General features: G+C 48.9%; 8 protein-coding genes across 8 annotated transcripts; 3 read left to right on the forward strand and 5 right to left on the reverse strand.

The window, feature by feature from the left end:
- Positions 1 to 312: 312 nt before the first annotated feature.
- KEA1.1 (kea1-related potassium hydrogen antiporter) lies at positions 313 to 3,795 on the forward strand (the record flags this gene model as incomplete). Its single annotated transcript, XM_002507060.1, has 1 exon — positions 313 to 3,795. One exon carries the CDS (start codon positions 313 to 315, stop codon positions 3,793 to 3,795), a length of 3,483 nt encoding a protein of 1,160 aa, XP_002507106.1.
- COQ5 (ubiquinone biosynthesis methyltransferase) lies at positions 3,766 to 4,855 on the reverse strand. The gene has a single exon (XM_002507455.1). The coding sequence runs from the start codon at positions 4,804 to 4,806 to the stop codon at positions 3,877 to 3,879; it is 930 nt and encodes a 309-aa protein (XP_002507501.1). The 5' UTR covers positions 4,807 to 4,855; the 3' UTR covers positions 3,766 to 3,876.
- A 981-nt stretch (positions 4,856 to 5,836) lies between these two features.
- RPL18.2 (ribosomal protein L18, chloroplast precursor) lies at positions 5,837 to 6,398 on the forward strand (the record flags this gene model as incomplete). Its single annotated transcript, XM_002507061.1, has 2 exons — positions 5,837 to 5,947; positions 6,033 to 6,398. The coding sequence occupies 2 exons, from the start codon at positions 5,837 to 5,839 to the stop codon at positions 6,252 to 6,254; spliced, it is 333 nt and encodes a 110-aa protein (XP_002507107.1). The 3' UTR covers positions 6,255 to 6,398.
- A 10-nt stretch (positions 6,399 to 6,408) lies between these two features.
- On the reverse strand, positions 6,409 to 9,580 carry PEPU32 (peptidase family U32; the record flags this gene model as incomplete). Its single annotated transcript, XM_002507456.1, has 2 exons — positions 6,409 to 9,385; positions 9,477 to 9,580. 2 exons carry the CDS (start codon positions 9,578 to 9,580, stop codon positions 6,409 to 6,411), a joined length of 3,081 nt encoding a protein of 1,026 aa, XP_002507502.1.
- A 2,409-nt stretch (positions 9,581 to 11,989) lies between these two features.
- On the reverse strand, positions 11,990 to 14,800 carry HYP13 (hypothetical protein; the record flags this gene model as incomplete). Its single annotated transcript, XM_002507457.1, has 1 exon — positions 11,990 to 14,800. One exon carries the CDS (start codon positions 14,798 to 14,800, stop codon positions 12,770 to 12,772), a length of 2,031 nt encoding a protein of 676 aa, XP_002507503.1. The 3' UTR covers positions 11,990 to 12,769.
- Positions 14,801 to 16,841: 2,041 nt separating this feature from the next.
- On the reverse strand, positions 16,842 to 17,408 carry HYP14 (uncharacterized protein; the record flags this gene model as incomplete). Its single annotated transcript, XM_002507458.1, has 1 exon — positions 16,842 to 17,408. One exon carries the CDS (start codon positions 17,406 to 17,408, stop codon positions 16,842 to 16,844), a length of 567 nt encoding a protein of 188 aa, XP_002507504.1.
- A 2,717-nt stretch (positions 17,409 to 20,125) lies between these two features.
- Positions 20,126 to 22,291, forward strand: SDP1 (myb family transcription factor; the record flags this gene model as incomplete). Its single annotated transcript, XM_002507062.1, has 3 exons — positions 20,126 to 20,374; positions 20,528 to 20,591; positions 20,690 to 22,291. 3 exons carry the CDS (start codon positions 20,126 to 20,128, stop codon positions 21,934 to 21,936), a joined length of 1,560 nt encoding a protein of 519 aa, XP_002507108.1. The 3' UTR covers positions 21,937 to 22,291.
- MICPUN_54982 (aminotransferase) lies at positions 22,249 to 23,840 on the reverse strand. Its single transcript, XM_002507459.1, has 2 exons — positions 23,769 to 23,840; positions 22,249 to 23,685 (listed from the first exon to the last, which is right to left on the reverse strand). The coding sequence occupies exons 1-2, from the start codon at positions 23,795 to 23,797 to the stop codon at positions 22,371 to 22,373; spliced, it is 1,344 nt and encodes a 447-aa protein (XP_002507505.1). The 5' UTR covers positions 23,798 to 23,840; the 3' UTR covers positions 22,249 to 22,370.
- Between the last annotated feature and the right edge of the window lie 910 nt (positions 23,841 to 24,750).

Below are 24,750 nucleotides of genomic sequence, written 5' to 3' on the forward strand. Positions count from 1 at the left end.
TGGATATATAGTATTCTGGATTTCAATCAGGTTGGAACACCTAAAGCGATACCTTATAAGGTATCGCTTTAGGCTAACGATGATAAGTCTGAGTTTAACGTTGGAACGTGAATTTGATGACTATGTTACCATACGACGATTAAATCAATGGTACCTTTAGCTCCAAAATGATAAGTTATCGGCGTAAAAGTGTCACCTTCGTTCGTACGAAGGTATTTATCACCTTCGTATGGAATACCTTCGTATGGAATATACCTTCGAAACTTTTATTTACGAAGGTAAAGATATAGACTTTGAGGTATCGTTCATCAAATGCCGAATAATGAACGAACGAAACTTTCAGTAGTTGTGACGGCAGATCCTAACACGGCGAAGATGACTGCTGCGGGATTTCATATCAGATCTTCAATTATCACACGCCACCTTGGCGCGGCAGGCAATGCCAAGAGTGTGCAACGTTGTATCTTCAAGCAGAGTGACGCGCCCTTGCGCGGTCCAAGCGGTCCACTCTCTCCTTCTCGGCGTTCTATTTTCTTTCTTTGTAAGAAACGTAGATCCCTGGCCGCACTGCGTTGCGCACCCTTCCTTGGATCAACCCCGTCCACCACCTCAGTTTCTGCGTCCGGCCAAGGTCAGAGCGAACATCTTACTTCAATGGACGATGGTGCTGCCTCAGACATGCTTGCCGAGCAACTCGAAGAGATTGAGAAGGAACGTGAGCGCTTAGTCGAGGTCGTCGAGACTGAGAAAAGACGCGAAAGAAATGAGCTGGAACGCCGCGATGATCTTGAGGTGGTGGCCCAAGCCCAGGCGCAACTTGCAGTCAAAGCATGGGAAGAATACACACAAACTGAACAGTTCGTTGCCGAAGCGATGGAGAAGAATGACGCCGCTCTTGAGACTGTCGGGGAGGCCGAGCTCAAGCTTGGTGAGCTGAAACAAAAGCTGGCGGTCCTTGAGGTTGCCATTTCCGCAGAGTGCGTCTCAGAGGATGTTCCCTGCGTCGAGGAAGCACTTGTCGCCGTCGCTAAAAACAACCTCGATGATGATTCAGCCGCTAAAAATGCGAGTCGAGCGAAAGAAAACCCCACGGGAGCTTCTTCAGACGAGAAGGAGAAGTATGGAATCATTGACTCATTGCCCATAATAAGGAGAGCTGAGCTATGGTGGATCAACGATGGCGTCGAAATGGAAGAGGCCCTCCAGATGATTCTTGGTAACATCGAAAAGGCCGAAACCGCGTATGAGAAGGCCAAAGCAGACCGATCTCGAGCTGAGGAGTTTAGCGTTGGAGTTGCAAAGTCTGCTCGAGAAGCAGAAGAGCTCGCCAAGGCTGCAGATAAACGCGCCGACGATGCTATGGCACTTGTTCAGTCCACCATGGAGACTGCGGTCGCAGCTCGTATCGCCGCAGCCGCAGCAGAAGAAGAGATTTCTACACTGGATAAGAGAGTCAGCGCGTTGTTGGGTGAAAAGAATGACAGCTCGCTGTCACCAAGTGATGAACAGGATGCTGTGTGGGTAATGACTAGTCTTGATTGTGCTGAAAATGATGACGAGTGCAAGGAAAGTGCCGCCGCTGCGTTGGATGCTGTCAAGATGATTCCTGCATCGATTGATGCCAACATTGACATCATGGAGAAAGATGTCATCACAAAAGAAAAGAAAGACCGGGAGGATGGAAAGGCAGAGGTTGAAAAGGAGAAGGTTGAGAAACCCAAGGTTGCAGCCTCCTCTAAGCAGTTTGCAGGCAAATGGTTTTCATCGGAAACAACTGAAATGAATGCCGTTGGCATTGCGGCTGTTTTGGGCCTAGGTCTTGCCGTCGGTTCTCTGACACCAGGTGCAGCTCCTGTTCGCCAGGCCATGTCCAACAGCTCTTCACAAGTCGCCACCTCTTTAAAAAAAGGTTGGACCACCATCACGCTTATGATTCCCGAAAGCGAGCGCAAGATTGCAGAACACGCCGCACATGAAGCTCACGAAGCGGGTCTGACTGACGCCCTCGTTCTGCTATTCGCCTCCATCCTGGCTGTCACCCTTGTTTCCAAGATTCCTGGTGGTTCTCCCGTGCTCGGTTTCCTTCTTGGAGGTGCTGCTGTAGGTCCATACACAACTGGTCTTGTAGGCCACGTGGCACAGGCGCAAGTCCTTGCAGAATTCGGCGTGGTTTTCCTTCTCTTCAATATAGGACTTGAACTATCCCTGGAGCGTCTCCAGTCCATGGCTAAGTACATTTTTGGCATGGGCTCAGCACAGATGGTGATGACAACGATGTTGTGCGCCGCCGCTGCAATCGCATGCGGACTCACAATCCCACAATCCGTCGTTGTCGGCATGGGTCTTGCATTTTCCTCAACGGCAGTCGCTTTACAAGTACTTCAGGATCGTGGCGAAGCTGGTACGCGGCATGGCCGTGGCACTTTTTCTGTACTACTCTTCCAGGATCTCACCGTTGTGCTGGTCTTTATGCTTGTTCCGCTACTTGCAGGCCCTGATAGTGGCTCAGTCGCCGCAATCATAGGGTCATTGGCGAAGGCGATTGTCAAAACGGTAGCAGCTATCGGTGCTATCATGACAATCGGTCGGACTATTCTTCGGCCCATCTACAGCCGCATTGCCAAACTCGGCAAAGCTGAGGTGCTCACCGCTACAACACTGTTTACCGCACTTGGAACCTCCCTCCTCACTCAGTCAATCGGCCTTTCCATGGCGCTCGGCGCTTTCTTGGCGGGTTTGCTTCTTGCAGAGACAGAATTCCATCTGCAGGTAGAATCTGATATTGCACCGTTTCGCGGCCTTCTTTTGGGTCTCTTCTTCATGACTGTTGGCATGCAAATCGACCCAACGACACTCTTTGCTAATTTCAATACAATCGTCACGATTGCTTCCGGACTTTTGGCAATCAAAATGTGCGTCATGGCGATTTGTGGCCCGGCATTTGGGTTGAATCTACTCGCATCTCTACGCGCGGGTGTGTACATTGCTCCCGGGGGCGAGTTCGCCTTTGTGACCTACGGTATTGCAGCGGCCGCGGGTCTTCTGTCTCTGGACATTGTGAATCAAATAAACCTCGCGGTGGTGCTCACTATGGCGGCTACTCCTATGCTTGCCAACGTCGGTGCCAACTTGAAAAAGTTGTTGAAAAAGGAAGATTCTGTCGCGAGTCTGCAGGCAAAGGAGGGTGATGTGGATGACCTGAGCGGACATGTAATCATAGCTGGATATGGGCGTGTTGGCCGGATGATAGGAGAGCTTCTCAGCGAGCAACTCATTCCATTTGTTGCTGTTGACGTTAGTGCCGAGGATGTTCAGAAGGGCAGGGACATGGATGCGCCTGTGTACTTTGGTGATGCTGGCTCTCCTGCGGTCTTGCATGCGGTCGGTGCAGAGAAAGCGTCTTGCGCCGTAGTCACACTCGACTCTCCGGGTGCAAACTACCGCACAGTTTGGGCTCTGAACAAGTACTATCCAAACATCAAAGTATATGTGCGGGCCCGTGATATTGATGACGGTTTGGCACTTGAAAAGGCAGGTGCCAAGGCTGTTGTGCCAGAGACGCTGGAGCCGTCTCTTCAACTCGGTGCCGCCGTTCTGAATGAGATGGAGATGTCCAACGAGGATATATCGATCGCCGTCGACAACTTTCGTCGCAGCCACATGGGGGATCTGCAGATGCTCGCTAATAGGTCTGGAAGCGCTCTTGGCTATGGGCTTCCGTCTAACCTTGAAGCGCTAAAATCGTACGATGCTGGAGAGGAAGGTAGTGTTGGTAAGGACATCGATAACGTTTGATGTACTCTCCGAAGCTCACCAGCATGAGTGCCGATAGTGAAGTTTACCACCGTGGCGTTGAGCCTCTATGATTTCTTTTTCTCAAATTCGAAACCCGCTGTGTAAAGCGACCACTCCCCCCGTAAGATTTTCGTGTGCTACGCATTTGAACCCCGCCTCCCGCATGATCTCCTCCAGCTCCACCTGCCTTGGAAACATCCTGATCGACTCTACGAGGTACTGATAGCTCCTTTCATCCTGAGCTATAAGCTCGCCCATCAATGGAATCACCCCAAACGAGTAGGCCTCATAAAAGGTACGCAACGACTCGTTTCTCACGCTGCTGAATTCCATACATATAAGTTTCCCACCAGGTTTCAGCACCCTCCTGGCGTCTTTCAGCGCCGCAAGTGTGTCGGTGACGTTTCGCAACCCAAATACGATGGTGTACAAATCTACAGAGCCATCATCAAGCGGCAGATTCTCTGCGTTTCCCTCTTTAAAGTTGATAGTTGCAAGGCGATTTCCTTGCCGGTCAGTGGAGTTCGTAAGATCGAGGTGCGCGGCGCGCCGTTTCCCTTCGACCAGCATGTGCGAGTTTATGTCGCAAATAATGATTCTGCCGGGCTTGGGCCCCACGTTGGGAGCATGAAAGCTGCTGTCGCGAGCTGAAGTCTCGGCGGCTCGCAACGCGCTGAGCGATCGGAACCCGATATCGCCAGTGCCTCCAGCTACGTCTACATGGATCATTCCGGGAAATACTCCTAACTTGCTGACGATGCTGTCCTTCCAGATACGATGCACGCCAGCAGACATGATGTCATTCATCAAGTCGTATGTTGGCGCCACTTTCAAGAAAACCTCTCGAACCATTCCTTCTTTTTCTTCCTTGTCCACCTCCTTGAAACCGAAGCTAGTGATGGGAAGATAATCTGCCGACTCGGCGACCTGTTTACTGGAAAAGCGCTCGTGCTTCAAGAACGATGATATTCGAATGAGCTTCCCGCCGAAGCGTGCGTTGCTCCTTAACATGATTTTCTGTCAGGCGATCGTTTGAGATGAGCTCTTCTAACCGCAACCCCTTCAGGGCAGGGATGTGCGGCGACGATGTCTGAATCTCTCACGACATCACCGCTGCTGATACGGTTACTGTACGAAGGTATACCTGTACCTTGCTTAACACTTACGTATACGAAGGTAGAATACGAAGGTATATATAATACGAAGGTACGAAGGTATCCATAATATTCTGGATTTCAACCAGGTTGGGCTCAACCTAATAAGCATATCATAACTTATTATGGTATATAGACCATATTTCCTATATCGTTGACTTTCGGTCGGTAGTGAGTTAAATCACTGTTAAATCAATGGTACCTTTAGCTCCAAATAAAGTTAAAGGTGATAATTTTTTAATCATTTTATTAATAAGTTATCGTAATCATAGCAGGACTGTTAATTTTTTAGCTAAAACGGCCCGGACCGTCTCTGGTGTGTAGCAAGAGGCAACGTGTCATACTAATTGCCCATACGGAGCTCGTTTTTGCGGCCAAATTTACGCGCAAACAGCGAATAGCAGCTTCCCTAAATTTGGGGCTAAATTAATACGAAGGTAAGAGACAAATTGACGGTCTGCGACTGAAGAAAAATTTAGAAAAAACTACTCTCGGTCGACCCCGCACCGCTGTTATTTTTTCGCAAATAAACCAAAAATGTGATGCGGGACGAAACAGACCCAAAATCACGGTTCAAATTCAGCCAAAAATTTAGCCCGATCTGCTGCTATACACTGCCCTTATGTCAACAAATAAATAAAGTGTCACGCCTGCTGGTTGAAATTCAGAAAACCTTCATTCGTAGACTACCTTACTTGCTTGGTACTGTACCTTACTTGTTTCGTACCTTCATTCGTAATAATTAAAAGTCTTACGAAGGTACGACGGTATCTATGTACGCATACGAAGATAGATATCTTCGTATTCAATACGAAGGTACCTTCGAGGGCATCTATTTCTTATTTTGTTTCGGAGGTCACCCTGTCGTTCCTGAAATTCCGTCGCCCATGTCGGCGTCCGTAAAGACTATCGGCCGGGGCGAGCAGCTTCACCATCTTCTAGTATTTTTTAGCAACCGGGCAGTATACGCGCAAGTATTGCGAAAGGTAGACAGTCACGTGAGTTCAAACCTTATCCAGTTGTTATGTCAAACCTTAATGTTCTGTGCAAACGCTCGTTTGAACCTGTGGCTTGTGCGTGCAGATAGTAGCTGCAGCAAGCACAACCGAGAAAGTGCTGAGGGCAACCTTAACGAACCTTGGAAATGAAGATGCCGCCGCTTCCGTTGGGAGAGTTGTCGCGGAACGCTCAATAGCCGCAGGGATACATGTGGTACACTTCAACAGACCAAAGGGTAAGAGGTTTCACGGAAAGCTCAGGACACTCATTGACAACATGCGGGATGCCGGGCTTCCTCTGAAGTAGGAATCATACAGTCAGCGCTTTCAGGTCGGCGTACTTTTAGACCCGTGACTTTGAAGTAACCGCGTGCCTTCGCAAGATTGCATGGAGAATTTTTAGGCGGCGAAAAATGTCATGAATTAATTTAAAATGTCCTCCTTATTTGAAGCCCACAACCTCAGTTATCCTCAATGACTGACCTCGCAGGCACGTGTGCTGTGCTCCGTGCAGCCGCGGTCTGTTTCATGGAGGCTCTGTCAACTTCTTTTTTAACTTCAAAAGATCCCCTCCCTGCACCGTGGCTCCTGCCGTTGGCATCTGGAAATGAACCCACCAGTCTCACGACGTCCCTGCCTCTCTTCAGACCCAAGAGACAATCCTTATATGCTTCCAAAAGTGGAGAGACAGTTTCTGCAGGCTCATCCACTAGCTCAACTCTAAACCTCTTGATACCTGCATTGATCAGCTCGTGAACGTATTCCGCTCCACTCTGCGCCTTTGCATTGAACACAGTATTGCGGCAGCCCATGTCCGCCAGCACCAAGTGATCACTACCCCCACCGTCACGAAGATGGATGCGGGTGGTCTCACATGGGTGCCCACAATCCCTATAAGAGTTTCCTTCCGATAGAAATCTACAGAAAACACAGTGCTCGGTATAGAATATTGGAAGATGCTGATGTACAATGACTTCAAGCTTAGCAGCACCTTCTGCACCAAGAGCACGTGCCATGTTCACATGTTGCGCCGCATTTAGATCATGTGTTGGAGTAAGAGTGAGGAGGCCACCATGCCTGAACAGCACAGATGCACCAACAGCGTTCGCAGCATTTAGCGAAAAGTCGCCACGAAGCTCAGGAATGAAACGGTCCTCACCATTTTCCCTGAGGTTTTTCAAAATTCGCATCAAACCAGCTGACCGCACTAGAAGCGCATCTGCTCCTAATTTGAGATAAAAACGCCACAGGCGTTCTTCATTTGGCTTCAGTACCCTAGGCGTGGCCACCACCGCTCTTCGACCGCTTGCCTTCACTCGATCGACCATGTCTTGCAAGCCGTGAACCTCCAGAAAGTCAAGGATAATTTCTTGAAGCCACGGAATGTTCATCGCCGCAAAAGTTTGCTCTCGCGTGCGACACAGAACAGTGAGCTTACATTCCTGATCAGATGTTTTCGTAAAAACAGCTTTCGGCTGAAGTATTTTAGTTTCTTTCTCCGTGGCTCGGTTATCCCACCAAGAAATCTCCATTGACTCTTGAAGGGCGAGGCTTTCCGAGTTGTTGTCAGCCTCAGCAATACCTGATGTACTTCTGAATGACATCAGGGCTTCAACCGCTTCTCTTCTGGCTGCCTTGATCTCTCCAACGCTGATGAATAATCCGGGAAGCGAGTTTAATCCTTGGATGCTTTCAATATTCAGTTCGCCAACACAAAAATACGTGTCACCCAGTTGGCCAACGGCCGTCGCTAGGCTAGCAAATGTCAATGGCCTCCGTTGTGCGACGGAAAAACTACCGCGGGTGATCCCTACACCTCTACGACCCTGCGCATCAATGAGCGATATGCGGAGCGGCGATCCAATACCTTCGGATGTCATGTGAACCACCACCGGTTCCTTTTTTTGTGGCAACCTTTGATCGACGTCTTTGCCGTACATCTTGCGCAGCCGGGCTGTAAGAGATGTGTCAGAACTGCGCCACACAAGGTCACCGGGTTTTGGTTCTTGTAGGCCTCCGTGCTCACTCGCCCACATGTTCATTGTGGCACTCGCGAACATCAGTTCATACTCACCGGAAATCACTGCTTCGTGCGCACTGCGGGCAACCGACTTGCCACTTGAGTCTAAAACTTCCCAAACGCTACCCCCAGCCTCTGCTTTGTCTGGCATGCCTCGATCAAACACTACACCATCCCCCCTCTTCACAGAAACCTTTCCACTCAACAGCACGACAACTCCGCCCCCGCTGTGTATGAAGCTATCCACAACTTTTCCAAGCAGTACGCCCCGATGACGCGGAGACCTTCCACGGACGAGTCGCTGGTGGTTAGGTCCTTCGAGGAATCCTTTTGTTAATCCGTCGTAATTATCATCCTGACCCCTAGCAAAAACTTGAGCAAGATCTGTGCGAACAGCATCAGGTAGATCCCATTCGGCACCTGAAGGCGCGTGCCCATCAACACTCTCACAACATCGTGCTTCCCATGCTTCATCAACAGCACGCCTGTAAACAGATGTTGTAAGTCCTACGTACTCTGGTCCCTTGAGCCGGCCTTCTATCTTGAAGCAACTGACACCTGCATCGATTAATTGAGGAACAAGTTCCACAGCCATGAGATCCTGAGGTGACAGAAGGTACTTCACGTCCCCCATGTCCCTGACTTCGCCATCGACGACTAGACCATATGGAAGTCGACATGCCTGCGCACACTGCCCCCTGTTTGCCGAACGTCCCCCCCAAGCCTCACTTGAGAAACACTGACCACTATACGAAACACAGAGTGCGCCATGAACAAATGCCTCGACTTCTGCTGTGGTTCCCTCGCGCACGGCTGCGATCTCACGAATACTGAGCTCCCGCCCAACTACCACACGCTCACATCCGAGCTCTCGTGCGAATTCTGCGCCCTCGGCAGATGTTATGGACATCTGCGTTGAGCCATGGATAACTAGGTCAGGTGCGAGTCCTTTAATCAAGGAAACTAATCCGACATCCTGTACAATGACTGCGTCAGCACCGGCTCGTGCCACCGCGCGGACAAGTTTTTCCGCCTGGGCAAGTTCCTCATCAAACACTAACACGTTGATGGCGACAAAACCCCGAACGCCTCGCTCGTGAAGATAGCCGATCACGTCGGCGACTTCCTCGACAGCAAAATTGCTAGCACGCGCTCGCGCGTTTAGAGCCTCCAATCCGAAATATACCGCATCGGCCCCAGCCTCAACCGCCGCACGCAGCTGCGGCCAGCCGCCCGCAGGAGCTAGTATTTCTGGCTTACGCGACAACTGCCGACGCTTGAAAGCAGGATGCACCAGTGTATTAACATCATTGAGGTCAGGGTTTTTATTCCTTTCGGACGTCGCGAAAGCTCTTTGAGAGTTCTTCACTGTATGCGGCGCGGCGCTGTTCGAATTGCGACTTGGTCGGGTTCCGCACCTGCGACCGCAAGCTTCCATCTGAAAACGCAATGCGTGAATCATTTCAGACTTGAGCTAGCAAACAGCACAGTTGGAGGTAAAGCAATAACCCCGTTTTTTTGCTTCCTTTGCAGAAACGACTGTTGCATATGCGTGCGCGTGGGATTTTATCACAGTGACGGTTTTTTTTGGCCCCGGGGCGGGGAACTGGCATGAGGGAGTGGCCGACAAGCCGCTTCGCGGCTGTTTAAACTCCGAACCCTGAAAACCCAACCCCAACCCTCTAAAGACACGGCGCGGACCCTAAAGATACAGTGCGCCGCTTGTTACTCGCGCGACAGCGGCTACACGAGAGCGCATCTTGTAATAATGGATACGTTAATTAAAAAAAGCAGGGAAGAAATAAACCTCGAATCTTGGTTGACGATACGAGTTGAGTATTATTCCATTATTTTGCAAGTCGTGTATTTTTAAATCGGCTGCGCCGAATGAACAAAAATAATACCTTCGTAATGCGAATGAAGGTACAAGGTACGAAGAACGAAAGTCACTAACTAATACGAAGTTTACCTACGAAGGTAATACCTTGTACGAAGGTAATAACGAAGGTACGAAGGTAAAATAATAAATACCCATGTATATTATTATTATTACCTTCGTATCTTCGTAAAAGATATCTAAATTTGTCGTCTTGCGGGACGTGCCACCCCGCGGTGTCCTTCCGACAGTTCCTCCCCCTCCCTCCCCTCACTTCCTCGCCCCTCCGTTCCCTGACTTGGGAGACCCTAGTTACATTTCCTGAGTTAGACCCTAAGTAAGTGTTATATTGCAACCGACCGATTCCAGCCCAACAGTGAGCATCGACGGGAGCTCTTGGTCTATTCTTGATTTGTTGTCCTGTCTAGATGTTCATATCGACCGAGTATTTAGTCAGCCTGACATTCCTTTTAGATAATTGTACCTAATGAGTAATAAGTGTTAAGTCACAGTACGTACCGAGCATCTCGCACGTCAGGTGCATTATTCTCTTACCTTCGTACGAAGGTACCGAAGATACCATTTTTGTGAGACCAACCATTTGTCACAGTCCTGTCACCCGTGTGTTCGTCAGTCCGAGACAAACTTCTAATTAGGTGTTCGTGGTCGGGATTCGTGGTAACACCCAGATTCTCAAAACACTTAAGGGTTAAAAAGTTATAAATATTCGGAGCCGAGAGTCTGCTCGAGTCTCGCACACAATTAGTCTGCATCCGCGGCATAAAAGGCACCATCAGCACTGCGCTCACGTCGGTCGTAGGCTATGCCGACCCGCCTGGGGACCGATCCCCTCATTAGATCACGTCCATGACCCTTTTATTAACGAAGTCGTAACTTAGCCGGACTTCCTTTTGCGCAGCGCAGATGGCAGATTAGTCACACAAGAACCTGTCGTCGTTTTCTGCACATCTATTTACGGCATCATCTGAGTCTCATGCATAAGGGCGAGGATACGCCCGCTGCTTCTTGGCGTTGCATGAGTGAATGAAAAGTCATGACGCAATGTGGCGGAGGTGGAACACGTGGAAGCAACTGGAAACGCTAGCTGCTGCGACTATGAAGTCGCATGACAACCACGCAACACGCGGCTTTCCGACTACGCGAGATCACCGCGAGATTCCGGCGATGATGCGCGCTCTTTCTGTTCGTAATTTGATGGGAACACCGATTCCCAACCTTTCGCCCCGTCGTAAAAGAATTGTGTTCGCCGATACGATTTTTGCGCTGTCGAGCGCGCCGGGTCGCGCTGGGGTGGCCGCAGTGCGCGTATCTGGCCCCGGGTCCCGTGAAATCCTCGCTTTAGTTCCGAGTCGAGCTCGGCATAAGTGTTATCAATCATCGAGAGGCACGCCCGGCCACTTTCGCTACTCCGGAGACTTGCGAGATTCTAGACCGAGTCATCATTTTGTGGTCTGATGGGGCGCGTGGCAGCTTCACAGGGGAGGATATTGCTGGGCTGCACCTCCACGGTTCTGCCGCAGTTATTCGCGGGGTTCTGTCAACACTGGCTCGCCTGCGATGGAATGTTGACGGTGTCGATGGTGTCAGGATGCGGCACGCTGAACCGGGCGAGTTCACAAGGAGGGCATTTCATAGTGGAAAGCTTGACCTCACTCATGCCGAGGGACTGGCTGATTTGCTCGACGCTCAGACGGACGCGCAGCGGCGACAAGCTCTGGGAGTATCAACAGGTGATTTGAGCAGAGTATATGATGGCTGGAGGGTCGATCTCCTCAGGGCTGCCGCGCATTGCGAAGCTGTGCTAGATTTTGGCGACGACGAGATCAACTCGGACGAAGTTATCCTTTCAGTGACTTCGACGGCTGATGAGATCTTTCGAAAAGTTGAAGCAACCCTTCTTCGTTCAGTCTCCAGGGGAGAAATGGTTCGAAATGGGGTGCGCGTTGTGCTTGTCGGTGCACCAAATGTCGGGAAAAGTAGTCTTCTTAACGCACCTGCAGGAAGGCCTGTGGCGATTGTCTCAAAATCGCCTGGAACTACCAGGGATGCTGTAGAGGTCTGTCTTGAGCTTGGCGGTTATAAAGTGATTGTCACTGACACTGCGGGTGTTAAAGCAACGAGGGATCCCGTAGAGACTGAGGAGATCAAAATTACAGAGTAGCTCGCAAGATCGGCTGACCTGACTGTGCTTGTCGTTGATGCAGAATCAATTTTAGCAACGGAGGATAGGGAGCTCCCTGGTTGGATGCGGGGCACCGGGCGACATGAGGCAAAGACGCACCTAACCGTGATGAACAAGTCGGACCTTATCACCCATGAACAGAAAGCACGATGGGGTGATAAAGCAATACTTGTATCATCCCTTACCCATGAAGGAGTTGACAGTTTCGTAGCTGCTCTGAAGAATGCGTTGTGAGGCACTTAGAATTTTCTGGAGGCGAAGATGTCGAGGCCATCACGCGCCAGCGACATAGGCATCATTTGGAAGAATGTGCATCCCATCTTCAAAACTTTATCTCTCTGTCTTCAATTATTCACTTACCGAGTCGAGGGAAAGAGGGCAGCGTATCATTTTTCTCTGATTCTTTCATTTGATTGGCAACTGTCACGAGCTTGCTGCTGAGGAGTTGCGCTTGGCGGCTCAAACTCTTGGTCAGCTCACGGGTCACCTAGACGTAGAGGAACTTCTCGATGTCATTTTTGAAGACTTTTGCTTCGGAAAGTTGCTGCGGAAAGTGACCCCGACGTGACTAATTATAAGTTCCAGAGCACTTTTTTTTCTATGTGGGTGTTCTACCTTTGCGGGTACATTTAGATCAGCGCTGACGCATTCTAGGTAGCTCGCAGTCAAAATTTCACAGTCACAGCATATTTTGCATGAAGACTCGACTGAAATTATATGAATCTAAAAGTAGCCAACAATCTTCTCCAGTCCGAGCAAAATAATCGCAAGATATTTTGCATAGGATATGCATTTCTCTTGAGCATGATGATGACAGGCAGCTATCACCCATCGCATGGGTTCAGCGCTGAATAACTCAGATCCGTATCCAGCAGCTATGGCCGCAGTTTTGAACTCGTCCGATTTCAAAGAGCCCGTCTTATCGGTGTCTCGCTTCTCAAACTCACGGCAAAGAGCAACAAATCCCTTATCATAAATCCAGCTGGCAAAAGATGAGCATACAGCTTCTGCGTCCTTGTCAAACTTTGGCTCATCCGCATCGACTCCTCCCGCCCCTGTATCATGTGACCTCTCGAATGCTAGCAACGCATGCAGAGGGCTACATCTGCGCAAAAGCTTGTGCCAGTATAAGCGTTTCTCAGAAGATCTACCTTTTGTGGAATCCGTTAATGGTGCTATAAACAAATCAGCCAATGTGTTGAGCCTCTGCTGTCTCAGAAACGATGACGGGTGGTTACCTATTAGCTTGACAGCATATTTGAGATTTGAAAGCGATATTGTAGCTGCGTCTCGGTCGCAACCCGAGCAATCTTCATTGTGCTCGCCAAGAATGCAACAGAAGCGAGCAAGTTGGCGGTACCTTGTTAAACTTGCATGTACGACAGACTGAATTGCTGCAAGAACTTCTTTAGAACCTATCGGCAGAAACCTGAGCAGCTCTCTGTTGTCGAAACCTGATTCGCCATCCTCGAGGTACTTTGACACGGTTTCTTTGGCTGAGTCTAGCCATCTACGAACAGCAACGCGTCCGTCAAAGCCGTCGGGCAAAGCTGATGCATTAAAAAGGTCGAGGATGTCCACTATTGCCCACCTTGACATTGATGAGCTCGACCCTAAGATACTTCTCAAGGCGTATCCGATCATGAATGTTTCACGCGCAGTCAGAAACAACCCAAAATGAGCAAGTGCAAGCCGTGCTCCTATTGGTGAGACGTAGCCTGACAGTGTCTCATCAACAGCCGCAAGACACAGCGCAAGACTTGGAGCAGGTGCGAGTCGTCCCATGACGCTTTGCCTTCCGAAAACAAATTCTGCCCTAAAACTGGGATCACATTCTCCTCCGCCCGCCGCACTCGGATTACACGCGACCCATGACGAATATTCTTGTCTCAAAGAATCGATCAGAACGATGGTCTCTCGATCATGTGTTGCACGCCTTGCAACCTTCCGTAACTCTTCGCGGACAGAGGTGGCCTGCTGTTTTGTTGCGTGAGGCACTGCGGAAGTGCTCCGTTTCGGGTAAATGTTGGTATAGTCAACGGTAGTCCTATCTGGATTGATTGGGACGACTGAGTGCATCGAATGGCCTGTACCACGCGATGCGAGGCGCACGAATGTCAAAAAGTCAAGCGCACGCATTGACCCTTCTACAGTATGAAGGAAATTTGCAGAGTCCCACCGGGCCATAAACTCGTTTACTGCGCCTAATGTTAGGGCGTGCGCGCCAGGGATGAGAGCTTTCGTGTCCTGCTGTGTGATCCTGCGCATACCAGCCAAGAAGTCTATGTTTACAATTTGATCAGGAAACCAGTAGAGCGCTCCCTCTGAAACTGCTAGGAATTCGGGGTCAGCAACCAGTTGCAAAATTGTTCTCGCTTGAACAGAGTTCAACCTGACTTCCCCGGTAACTTTTTTTTCACGATAAGATCCGCTCCCATCATCGAAGTACGAACGTCGTGGAGGATTTCCAGGCACAACAGAGTCCGGTTGAACTGAATGGCGCATTTTCCAGTTTTCGCTGGCCAAAATCCAAGCCGCTCGTCCTTCTCCGTTCGCCGCTTCTGCCATCAGCTGGTAAGCGTCTACGCAACAACGTCTTTGTCGTTCTGGGTTTCCATCTTGCGCGAGCTCGCCTTCCCGCGCGGGCCAGCATCGATTTTTCAATGCTTCGCGTAACAAAACAAAAACGTGAATCTCGGTTGATGATAGTTCAAGATGACTCGGCCCTTCGCCCGCATGCACCGAGTTGGACATGTTGCCCACAAGCTTTATATGAGGATCGATGTTTATTTCACCACATGCACTTGGAATGGATGCGCAGTGCCCGCGGAAAGAACGCAAATCTCCAGATCACCTGGTATCGTGAATCAAGACTCGTTGTCGTGAATCAAGACTCGTTGTCTAATTGTCTCTTACAATTGCAATGAGGACATTTTTGTCATCGTTAAGTCGTGAAAGTGGGTCCAGTGCTACTTAGAAGTGACGACGGTTGTTTGCTCATACATCGGGGCGTAACTGTAGTTAAGAAGATGGTTATGTGAGCATCTAATTAATGCAAACGTCAGCATTGTTATTTTGCTAAATTCTTGTCTGTGTTTTCCCTTGCCGCTGCCGCTGCGTGCGGCGTCAGCGGCGGGATGCCGCCGCGAAGCACAGCAAGGAAAGAAACGCGCGGGACCCTGAATATTTCTGCAGGAAATGTAACGCGGGTCCGACCCGCACGGGTCTATGACGAAATCGACGGTTTATAACCCAAGGAAATCAAATACCATCATCGCATAGGCAAATAGTCACAACTTTTTGTGCAAGATCGGAGATGGCGAAAACGTGGTGACAGAGTTGACAAGGCAGCACCTGGACCGCACGACGACACCGCGTGCGTCCGAATCTTGATAGAGAGTGGTATCATATTATGGCATGGTCGGATCCTATGACTCGTCCCACTCAGCCTCCCGCGGGGGGTTCGCGCGCGGTTGGCGGCGGGCGCCTCGGCGTTCGGAGGAGGCGAGGAGATCGAAAAATCCGCAGGCGACCGAGGTTCAGCGGACTCCTTCATCGATGGAGCAGAATATCGAAGCTACCGAAGGTACTTTCGCAGGTTCGAAGAATTTTGGAGGTACCTCGAAGGTACCGAAGGTAATAAAATATGCCCATGAACCAGAATTTTCATCGATGCATCGGTCAACTTCGACTTCTACCATGGCCTCTTCGGAAGACGAATTACCGTCCTTTCTTCGGTCACTGGTGGCGTCGTGTGAGGACGACGACGACGTGTACGCCGAGCTGGAGAAAACCCGGTTGGAAATCCGTGTTAGAATACGTCTTCGTCTGTAGACGGACTCGTCCCGACGGTATATGTTTTTTTGCGCCGCAGGACGGCGCCCTCACGGTGAAAAAAGATCTCACGATGAGGGGGGACCTGGCGTACAGTGGGGGTCGAAGAGCCGCTTCGCGGCTGTTTAAACTCTAAACCCTGAAAACCCAACCCCAACCCACTAAGGACACGTCGGGGACCCTAAAGATACAGCGCGCAGCTTGTTACTCGCGCGTCAGCGGCTACATGAGAACGCATCTTGCTCACGTAAAAAGCGCTCCTATCAAACCAAACGTCTCAGCGGCAACTTCTCGAATCAATTCCGAACCAGCTGACTGCGAATCCTTCAAACCTGAAGTAATGGTTGGAACTAAACAAGGAACTGCCTGTGGTCACTAAAACCTCTCTTCGAATCGCACGGAGGCACAGCTAGCGGATCATAGAATAGGGGATACGATGTATCCGTAATAACATTACCTTGGTATAAATTGATGGTGATAACATCACTTTTAGCACCGTCATACTGATGAACAAATCCTCGCAAGGGGCAGTGCGTGTTAGCGCACGTGCCATAAAGTTATCATCATACGTCGTGCATCTGTAGCTTGCTGCCTCAAGCTAGCTAGGACCCGTTTCGCCAGGCGCGTGCGTGGAGGCGAGTGCGGGAGTCCTGCAGGTAGTAGCAACATATTACAGCAACTCTAGCTAGTACGAAGGTAGATAGTACGAAGGTACCAATCACTACGACCGGATACCCTTCAAAGATGTACAGTACAGCCCTCAAAGATATTCACGGCAGAAGAATGTCCTGTAAAACTCGATATCATGGTCGATATGAAAGCTGAATCAAGAAGGTACTGAAAATGACAAGTACGCCAAATAAATGATCCATTCTCAACCGGATAAAACATTCCCAACTTGTGATGACATATTGAGTTTTTGAAAGGTGCCATTCACTGAAGACAACCTGCCGCGTGCTACTCACCAGAGGCTTTTCATATGCTCTTCAATCCGTTTTCGTTCCTTTGAATATTCAGCTATCTGACCCGTTGCTTTGTCTACTCTGACTCGCTCAGCGTTCAAATTGACAACAAGGTAATCAAAATCTGTTTGCATATCACCTAAATGACCAGCTGCTCGCTTCTCTGTTGCGGACAATACCTTTTGCAAACTGGATTCTGTTTGCTTTGAGATGGCTTTCAAGGACTCGTGAGCTGTCTTGATCGAAACCAGGAAAGAACTCAGGCTCTGCTCACTTGAACCAGATACGACAAGTTCGTTGATAGTGTGACGAGAAAATGTTTTTTGGAGAAAAGATTTGTTCGACGCGTGCAGCTTGTCTGCAAAGGCGCGCCTATCCTTCAGCATGAATTCATAGTTTGAATGAAGACACGTACTGACGGAATGCTCTTCGGAAATCACACTAAGCTGGTTTGCGTTTGAATGTCTCCAAATACGCGCAATCTCGTTCTGCAAGTTTCCCAGAAAAAGGAAGCCTCCTTGATTTACCTGCTCAGCACTTCTGGACACCATTCCGGTAATGTGCATTTTTGCTGCTTCCGAACAAAGAGCAAACTGCATCGAGCTCTGCAAATCGGCCAAACGGTCTTGGTCACGCAGGTGCGATAAAGTGACTGCGTTTTCTGCTATGGTTCGAAATAACTTTGGCCTGATGTCTTCCCCGAAGAAATTAAGTTTAATGTTTACTGCAGCAAGATGATTGTCTGCAGCTTTGCAAAAGCCAACTTTGACGTGACAGGCATAGTACTCAGCCAGGGTGAAAGTAGTTCTGGCAACTGGATAAGTGAGCAACAATTCCGACTGAAGTCAACATGAGCTGAGGGGCAGGCCTAGCTCACCTGAAGTCTGAAAGGGCGTCGTAAAAAACGGACAGCGCTCGGGATGATTTCGTATCCCGCTTTGCGCCATCGAATACAGTCATGTGGCTTCTTGGAGTTGTCAATTGACAACGTGCCTGTTTTCAGGTCCACCTGTTTTCCTTGTTATACACGAAGATACGAGGGTACCCTCGTACGAAGGTACCAAGGTACAAAACAAGAAAAGAAGGATTGGTGCAGGCTACTTCGTCACGCACGTGACTCGGGGATGTAAATCGGTCTCCCTCTTGCTTCCTGGAAATGTAAATCGGTCTGCCTTGGAGGGTCGGTCAAAGACAAAATCGACGGTTTATAAACCAAAGACAGTTTGGACCATCATAATCCTAATTCTGGCCGCGCTTGGCACGCGTCAGGATATGTATAGGGAGTGGCTGACGAGCCACTTCGCGGCTGTTTAAACTCTAAACCCTGAAAACCCAACCCCAGCCCCCTAAAGACACGGCGCGGACCCTAAAGATACAGCGCGCCGCTTGCTATTACTCGCGCGTCAGCGGCTACATGAGCGCGCATCTTGCTCAGGTGAAAAACCGCTCCTGGTAGCGCGTGGCGCGCTTCAGGGTTTAAAAGGGGAAATAAACTCAAGGATGACCATTCCCGCCCCGGGGCCCAAAAAATAAATTTCTTGACACAGCCGAAATATATTAAATATATATCACTAAACCTCATGGTCGAGAATTATCAACCAGCAGAACTATTAACACTATGATAATAACAATATCATATAAATATGATACTATCTATCATATGATATTACCTTCGAAGAATATCCGATGGCTTCATTAAATTTTTATAAGGTATTTTAAGAGGTACATGTGCATGTGTGGGCTTTTTCAGTGCACATCACATACATTATTATTAGATCATATGATATCATAATCTGTGTTAAGTTTTTTTTTTTTTTTTTGGCCCCGGGGCGGGACTGGTCATCCTTGAGTTAATTTGCCCATATAAATCCTGAAGCGCGCCACGCGCTGCCAGAAGCGGATTTTCACCTGAGCAAGATGCGCGCTCATGTAGCCGCTGACGCGCGAGTAACAAGCGGCGCGCTGTATCTTTAGGGTGCGCGCCGTGTCTTTAGGGGGTTTGGGTTGGGTTTTCAGGGTTTAGAGTTTAAACAGCCGCGAAGCGGCTCTTCCGCCACTCCCTATTCACATCCTGAAGCGCGCCACGCCCAAAAAAAAAAAAAATCTGAACACAGATGATATCATCACTATATATCACAATCATATCATAAGTATGATATCATATCATCATATATGATATCATATTAAATATGCACATGATATGATATCATAGTCATATTATGATATTAATATTATCATGTGACTTCGAAGGTACATTCGAAGGTAGTCTAGTATTCTGAATTTCAGTAGGGTGAGGCACTTTTATTGAACATAACTTAATAACTTGAATGTATGTATATTAAATATGATAGTTAAGGATAAGTCGCTTACGTGAACACAATCGGAATCTTTATACTGTTTGCCCACTGGAGTGATTGTGTGGATCGTAATGATAAAGTCTTTACGTTAATACAAAATCGTTATGCATAAAAAATTGTCTCACCCTAATGAAATTCAGAATATGATACCTTCGAAGGTAATATCATATGATAGATAGTATTTATATATCATATTATGATATGATATCATATCATAGTGTTAATAGTCCTGCTGGTTGATAGTAAAATTCTCGACCATGAGGTGTAGTACACTTTTGTGGTACACCAGCAGCCAGTATGCCTGCGTTTGATATTCTACGAACGAAGATATCTGTTTGTTAGTCGGTGTGCGATTCGTTTTCGTGATTTATGAGGGAAAACAAAAAGGGTTCCGTAGCAGCAGTGTTTTTAACATTTCGGCGGCGGTCGCAAGCAGGAGATGTAAGGCGCGCAAACGAAAAACAATCGTGAAATCTGAAGGAAACACCAGAGTAACGTACGCTTTGCCAGTCGGTGCATCTGTCCACGCAGATGCCACGCTCGTGCTTTTTCGTGCTTTGTAGTATGCTTTTCGTCTTTCCGCGTCGCCTTTTCCCAGGCACTTCGAACCAACCCCGAATTAGCGTTTCGAAACCCGCGTGTGCGCACATGCACACGCGGACATGTTATTTAGGACTTCTATGCATGTGGCGCGGCATGCCATTATTTTCTAAAGGCATAGCGCATATCGAGACTTCACCTTCAGAATTCGCCGCGTAAAACGCATCCTAGCGGTTTTCGTCGACTTTATCAATATTGGACGACGATAGCCGGCGTTTCTCCTTTGCGTGCCCCCTTCTTTGCGCACCGCGTGCTCGATTTTCCGATTCTAACCGACCGGCTCGCCCCATTTTTATTTTGTGCTGCAGGGATCCAGCACTGCGGCGATGGACATGGCGGCGGCACGTTTGGAGGCCTCATTCTTGGCGCCCGATCTTCACGGGGCTTCAGGTGAAATTCTGCACAATAGCGGCGATGAGGAAAACGAGCGCAAGTCCCTCCTGCACCAAACTCAGGCATACGACCAAATGCTTATGGATATGGAGACAAACATGCACAAGAGCTCTCATAGCTCTGAAACCCAGTGCGATTGCGGGTCGGTCGAGTATAAACAGGCCCTCGACTTGCACCCTCCGGTAAGGCATGCGCCGCCGCCCACTCGAAATGCCTGCCAATTTTTTCATCCTCCGCGCTGGTGTAATTTTGTGCCTTGCCCGAAAATTGAGATTGGGTGCACCATATCGCATTTCCCCCTGATGCAATCCACCATGTGACCGTCCACTGCGCAGAACGCGCCGATTATTCGCAGCAGGGGCGAATACCCGCCGCAGAATTCAGTTCATACTCTGAAAGGTGGGACAGCTCTGATCAATGAGTGCTGGAGTTGTTTGCACGAATACAATATTTTGAGTCCAAACTTTCTTAACGATGCACTCCCCTTCTCCATGCAGGCGAATTTTCGAGTTTTGATGGCGGCTTAAACTTTATCGGCGAGGATGATGGGGACGACTTGCTATGTGATTTTGCGCCAAATGCGCTCCAGGAAGATGGAAGTGTTGGCTTGATTGCTGATGACGGGTCCCTTGTGAAGCCATCTTTTTCGCAGACCAGCCACTGGAATATGTGTCAAACGTCACCCGCTGGTCACCAAAGAACCAGTACGCTTAGTTGTGCTCGTTTCGCTGCCTCGCAGCAGTTTCAGGGCTTCGCAAAAATTGGATATGATGGCGTTGAGGAGCCTTGTTTGAGTGACAGCTGGCATTCTAAAAACCAGCCAGTTGCGCAAGTGCACCCCGCTGGCCCTGCCGATAGTTCTGATAGCTCCATCACAGCCCTCAGACAGCGGTATCACAAGGTGTTTGGGAAGGAAACAAGTTCGAATAATAGACAGTGGTTGCTCCGCAGGCTGGCTGAGATAAATACTTTTGGAGAAGTTGACAACTGCGAGGAGCGAAAGAAACTACATGGCCAAGACATTCTCGTCGCAACTGCTAAACTTTCCCGTGTGTCTGCGATAGAGACGAGTGAGTACGTGAGAGTTACACATCGATTAAAGCTCACAAGAAAAGAGCAAGAAAAGTATCTGAAGCTTGTGGAAACTAACACCGTCGAGCACTCTGCTCGTCAAGCAAAATCCATGTGGAAGGGGACTAACATCCATAAACGTGGTCGCGGTGACAATGAATCGCATAGCCTCGGAGGTGGGCTTGCAAAGACCGACGGATCCTCTGCCGGGAAGAGAATTAAGAAAGGCAACAACAGCGATTCAGACTCTGCTGGTGAGCCTCCAGTGAAAAGTCGAAACAACAGTTCAGCCGGCGGCAATTGTAAGGCAACGCAAGCTCGTAAAACTTTAGACACGAACATCGGGGGGAACGGCAGAAGGAGTAAGCACCACAACCCGTGGGCACTCGAGGAAGCGGAAGCGCTCGTTGAGGGTGTTGCTCAGTGTGGTGGAGGAAAATGGGCCGACATCAAAAAGCTTGGTTTCCCTGCAATTGAGCACCGGACCGCAGTTGATCTTAAAGATAAGTGGCGCAATCTATTGAGAATCGCGATGCTGCCTCATCAACCAGTGAAGAATGCAGGAGATAAGAAACGTGAAATTCCGCCAGAGCTCCTTGCACGAGTCAGAGAGCTCGCAGCAAAACATGCGAAAAAGCAAACACAAGATGGTCGTAACCGTCATGGTCGATGATCCAAACACCAGTAGCGACTCACAATAGGCACGAGACGTTGATTCTTTTAAACCTCCCATGTCTTTTGATGCCCAAGGAGCGGTTGCCCCGATCTTAATAACCAGAGGGCAGCATCTCGCGTCGTGGTTTTCTGGGATGTATGTAAATTTTCATCAGATAAATTTTTTCAAAAACAAATTGCACAGCGAGCGCATTTACAGGGGAGACGAGTCAACGGTCGAGTATCGACGAGCATTCTGACACTCGATACACGTCTCGCCTGACAGCCGACGCAATATTAGGAAAGGCGTTTGACTCATCTAGCTAGAGACTCTTTTATTTGTTGTAATATTGTAATATTATTAGTCGTTGCCGAACGCATGAAATGCCAAGTGCCAAGGTACCTTCGAAGGTATGAAATTCACTCTCTGTTTGGAGGTGTGGAAAACGGTCTTCAGGACCTTGAAAAAGACTCTTTAAGTCTCTGTGCAGCCTCGAGGATATTTTCTCTGTGGCCGAAGGCAGAGCAGCGAATGAAACCATCACCCGCAGGCCCGAAACCGCTGCCTGGGGTGACGACGATGTCACACTTGGTGAGCACTTCAGTGAAAACCTCCCAGGAGTCGCGGCCATCAAAGGACACCCAAACGTAAGGTGCGTCGGTGCCGCCATATACAGCGTAACCCATCTCTTCGAAAGTATTCTTGAGGATTGTCGCATTCTCTTTGTAAAACGATACAAGTTCGGACATTGCATTCATGCCTTCGTCAGAGAGGCATGCCATTCCGCCAGCTTGTGCTATGTTCGACGCCCCATTAAATGAGGTGCACATCAGGCGGTTCCAATCGTTCTTCACCAGACTTCCGTCTGCAAATTTAAGTTTATCAGGAACGACTGTCCAACCAAGGCGCAGGCCTGTAAAACCCGCGTACTTAGAAAAAGAACAAGTCTCAATGCAGCATTCATCAGCCCCCGGGATTTCAAATATGGTTTTTGGGCAGTTTGGATTTGAAATATAAATGGCGTACGCGGCATCATATATAATAATGGATCCCGTTTCCTTGGCATGTCTCACGAGTTCGATGAGTTGATCTCTTGTAGCGGCAGCGCCGGTAGGGTTGTTCGGGGAGCAGAAAAATATGAGCTCTGCATCCTTGGCAAGGCCTAAATTCGGGAAGAAGTCATTCTCTGAACTACAGGCCAGATACACGATTTTGCCGTACTGCTTCGATGCATGATCGTACATCTCGGTGTTTCCGATCATCACTGATGAATCAACGTAGGCAGGATACGATGGATCTTGTACCGCCACTCTACGATTGCTGCCAAACATCATCTGGAGGCGCGAGATATCGCACTTGGAGCCGTCAGAAACAAATATGTCGCTAGCCTGGATGTTCACTTCAGCATAGAAGCGCTCGGCAAGCTTCTCTCGTAAGAGGGTCTGACCCTGTTCGGCGCCATAGCCGCCATACTGTGCGTATCCATCTAATGTTCCGAGATTCTCGGCGGCGGCTGCCATGGCTTTTGTGATGGGCTGCGGGATTGGCTCAGTGGTGTCGCCTATTCCAAGTGAAATGATCTTCGCATCTGGGTTTTCTTCCAGGTGTTTCATTTTAATGCGGTTGATCTCCGGGAAGAGGTAGCCAGCCTGTAGTTTTGCGATGTTGGGATTACGACGCACATTCGAGTTCGCATGCACAATCACGGTTTTCCGATGACGGCCTTTGACTGGCAAGGTGCGCCCGAGTTTTTCCAGCAATGAGGAGCTGAGAGGGGGTACGAGCAGGTGAGTTGTACTGTCCACAGCACGGAAAAAGTAAGGGGGATGATGAGATGTGACAAGGCTCACCGCACAACACATTGCGTGTGATCAAACATGGGAAGATAGGAACTGCTACTGTGCATGGTTCGTTGGGGTTCGGTTGACGAGTGCAAAACCCTCGACTACATCTCACGGATGACATAGTACCTTCGTACGTACCTTCGTAATAATAAGTACAAGTACGAAGTAAGGTGAAAATTACCGTAAGCCGCATACATCTCTGTGCGTGTTTTTAAAAATAAGACGAAGGTAAAAGTTCAGAAGAACATGATGAGGCCTGTGATATATAGCAGATCTGGCTAAATTTTTGGCTAAATTTTGAACCGTCATTCAAGGTTTAAATATAATGGCCCACATGGTGCCGGTTTGAATAAACTTCATGACCCATAATGAGCTTATATATCAGGGACAAATTTTTAAGTATATACTTCAGCTGCAATTCGTTACATGGACAAGGCGTCGGTATCACATCTTGGCAGACATTTCTTTCGCCTTTTACTAAAGAAATCTGAGATTTGATTCCATTGTGACGCATTCACAATTTTTTTTTGCCTGCACCTGCGGGCACCTATCCGTAAAACCTTCTCCTGCTTTTCCTGAACAAAACACATGTCATCGAAATCGTGGCTCACGAATCATTTATTTACATTTGTTCGTCAAGGTTCGGATGGAGTTTCCGCACAAATTCACAACCATGTGGTTCAGTGCAAGAAATAAATACCTTCACTCTCCAGTGCCCGGACAGTCACGTCACGTATGCGGCGCGCGGTGGGGTGACGCGCGTCGTCCGTCTACAGGTGGTCGGCATAGCCGCGTCGCGTAGTCGTCGCCGTGTCGCGCGAGACGGGTTGCGCAGCGTGTCGAAACCAAGACTCCTAGTTCACGATACCAAGTGCGTTTTACATTTGTATGAAGCGATAACTCAACGTTCTCGAATTAGCGATGAGAAAAGTGTCGACAGGTATTCAAGAAGGATTAAAGTCGTCTATAACAGGATTAGGATTATGAT

The sequence above is a fragment of the Micromonas commoda genome, chromosome 1 (assembly GCF_000090985.2).
Source record: "Micromonas commoda chromosome 1, complete sequence".
NCBI lineage: Eukaryota > Viridiplantae > Chlorophyta > Mamiellophyceae > Mamiellales > Mamiellaceae > Micromonas > Micromonas commoda.

Bases quoted from the DNA above. Each gene is read 5' to 3' on its own strand.
- COQ5 (XM_002507455.1), bottom strand. From the start codon at position 4,806: ATGTTAAGGAGCAACGCACGCTTCGGCGGGAAGCTCATTCGAATATCA.
- MICPUN_54982 (XM_002507459.1), bottom strand. From the start codon at position 23,797: ATGTTTGATCACACGCAATGTGTTGTGCG. The intron at 23,686-23,768 runs GTGAGCCTTGTC...ACCCCCTCTCAG, and splicing joins CACACGCAATGTGTTGTGCG to CTCCTCATTGCTGGAAAAAC.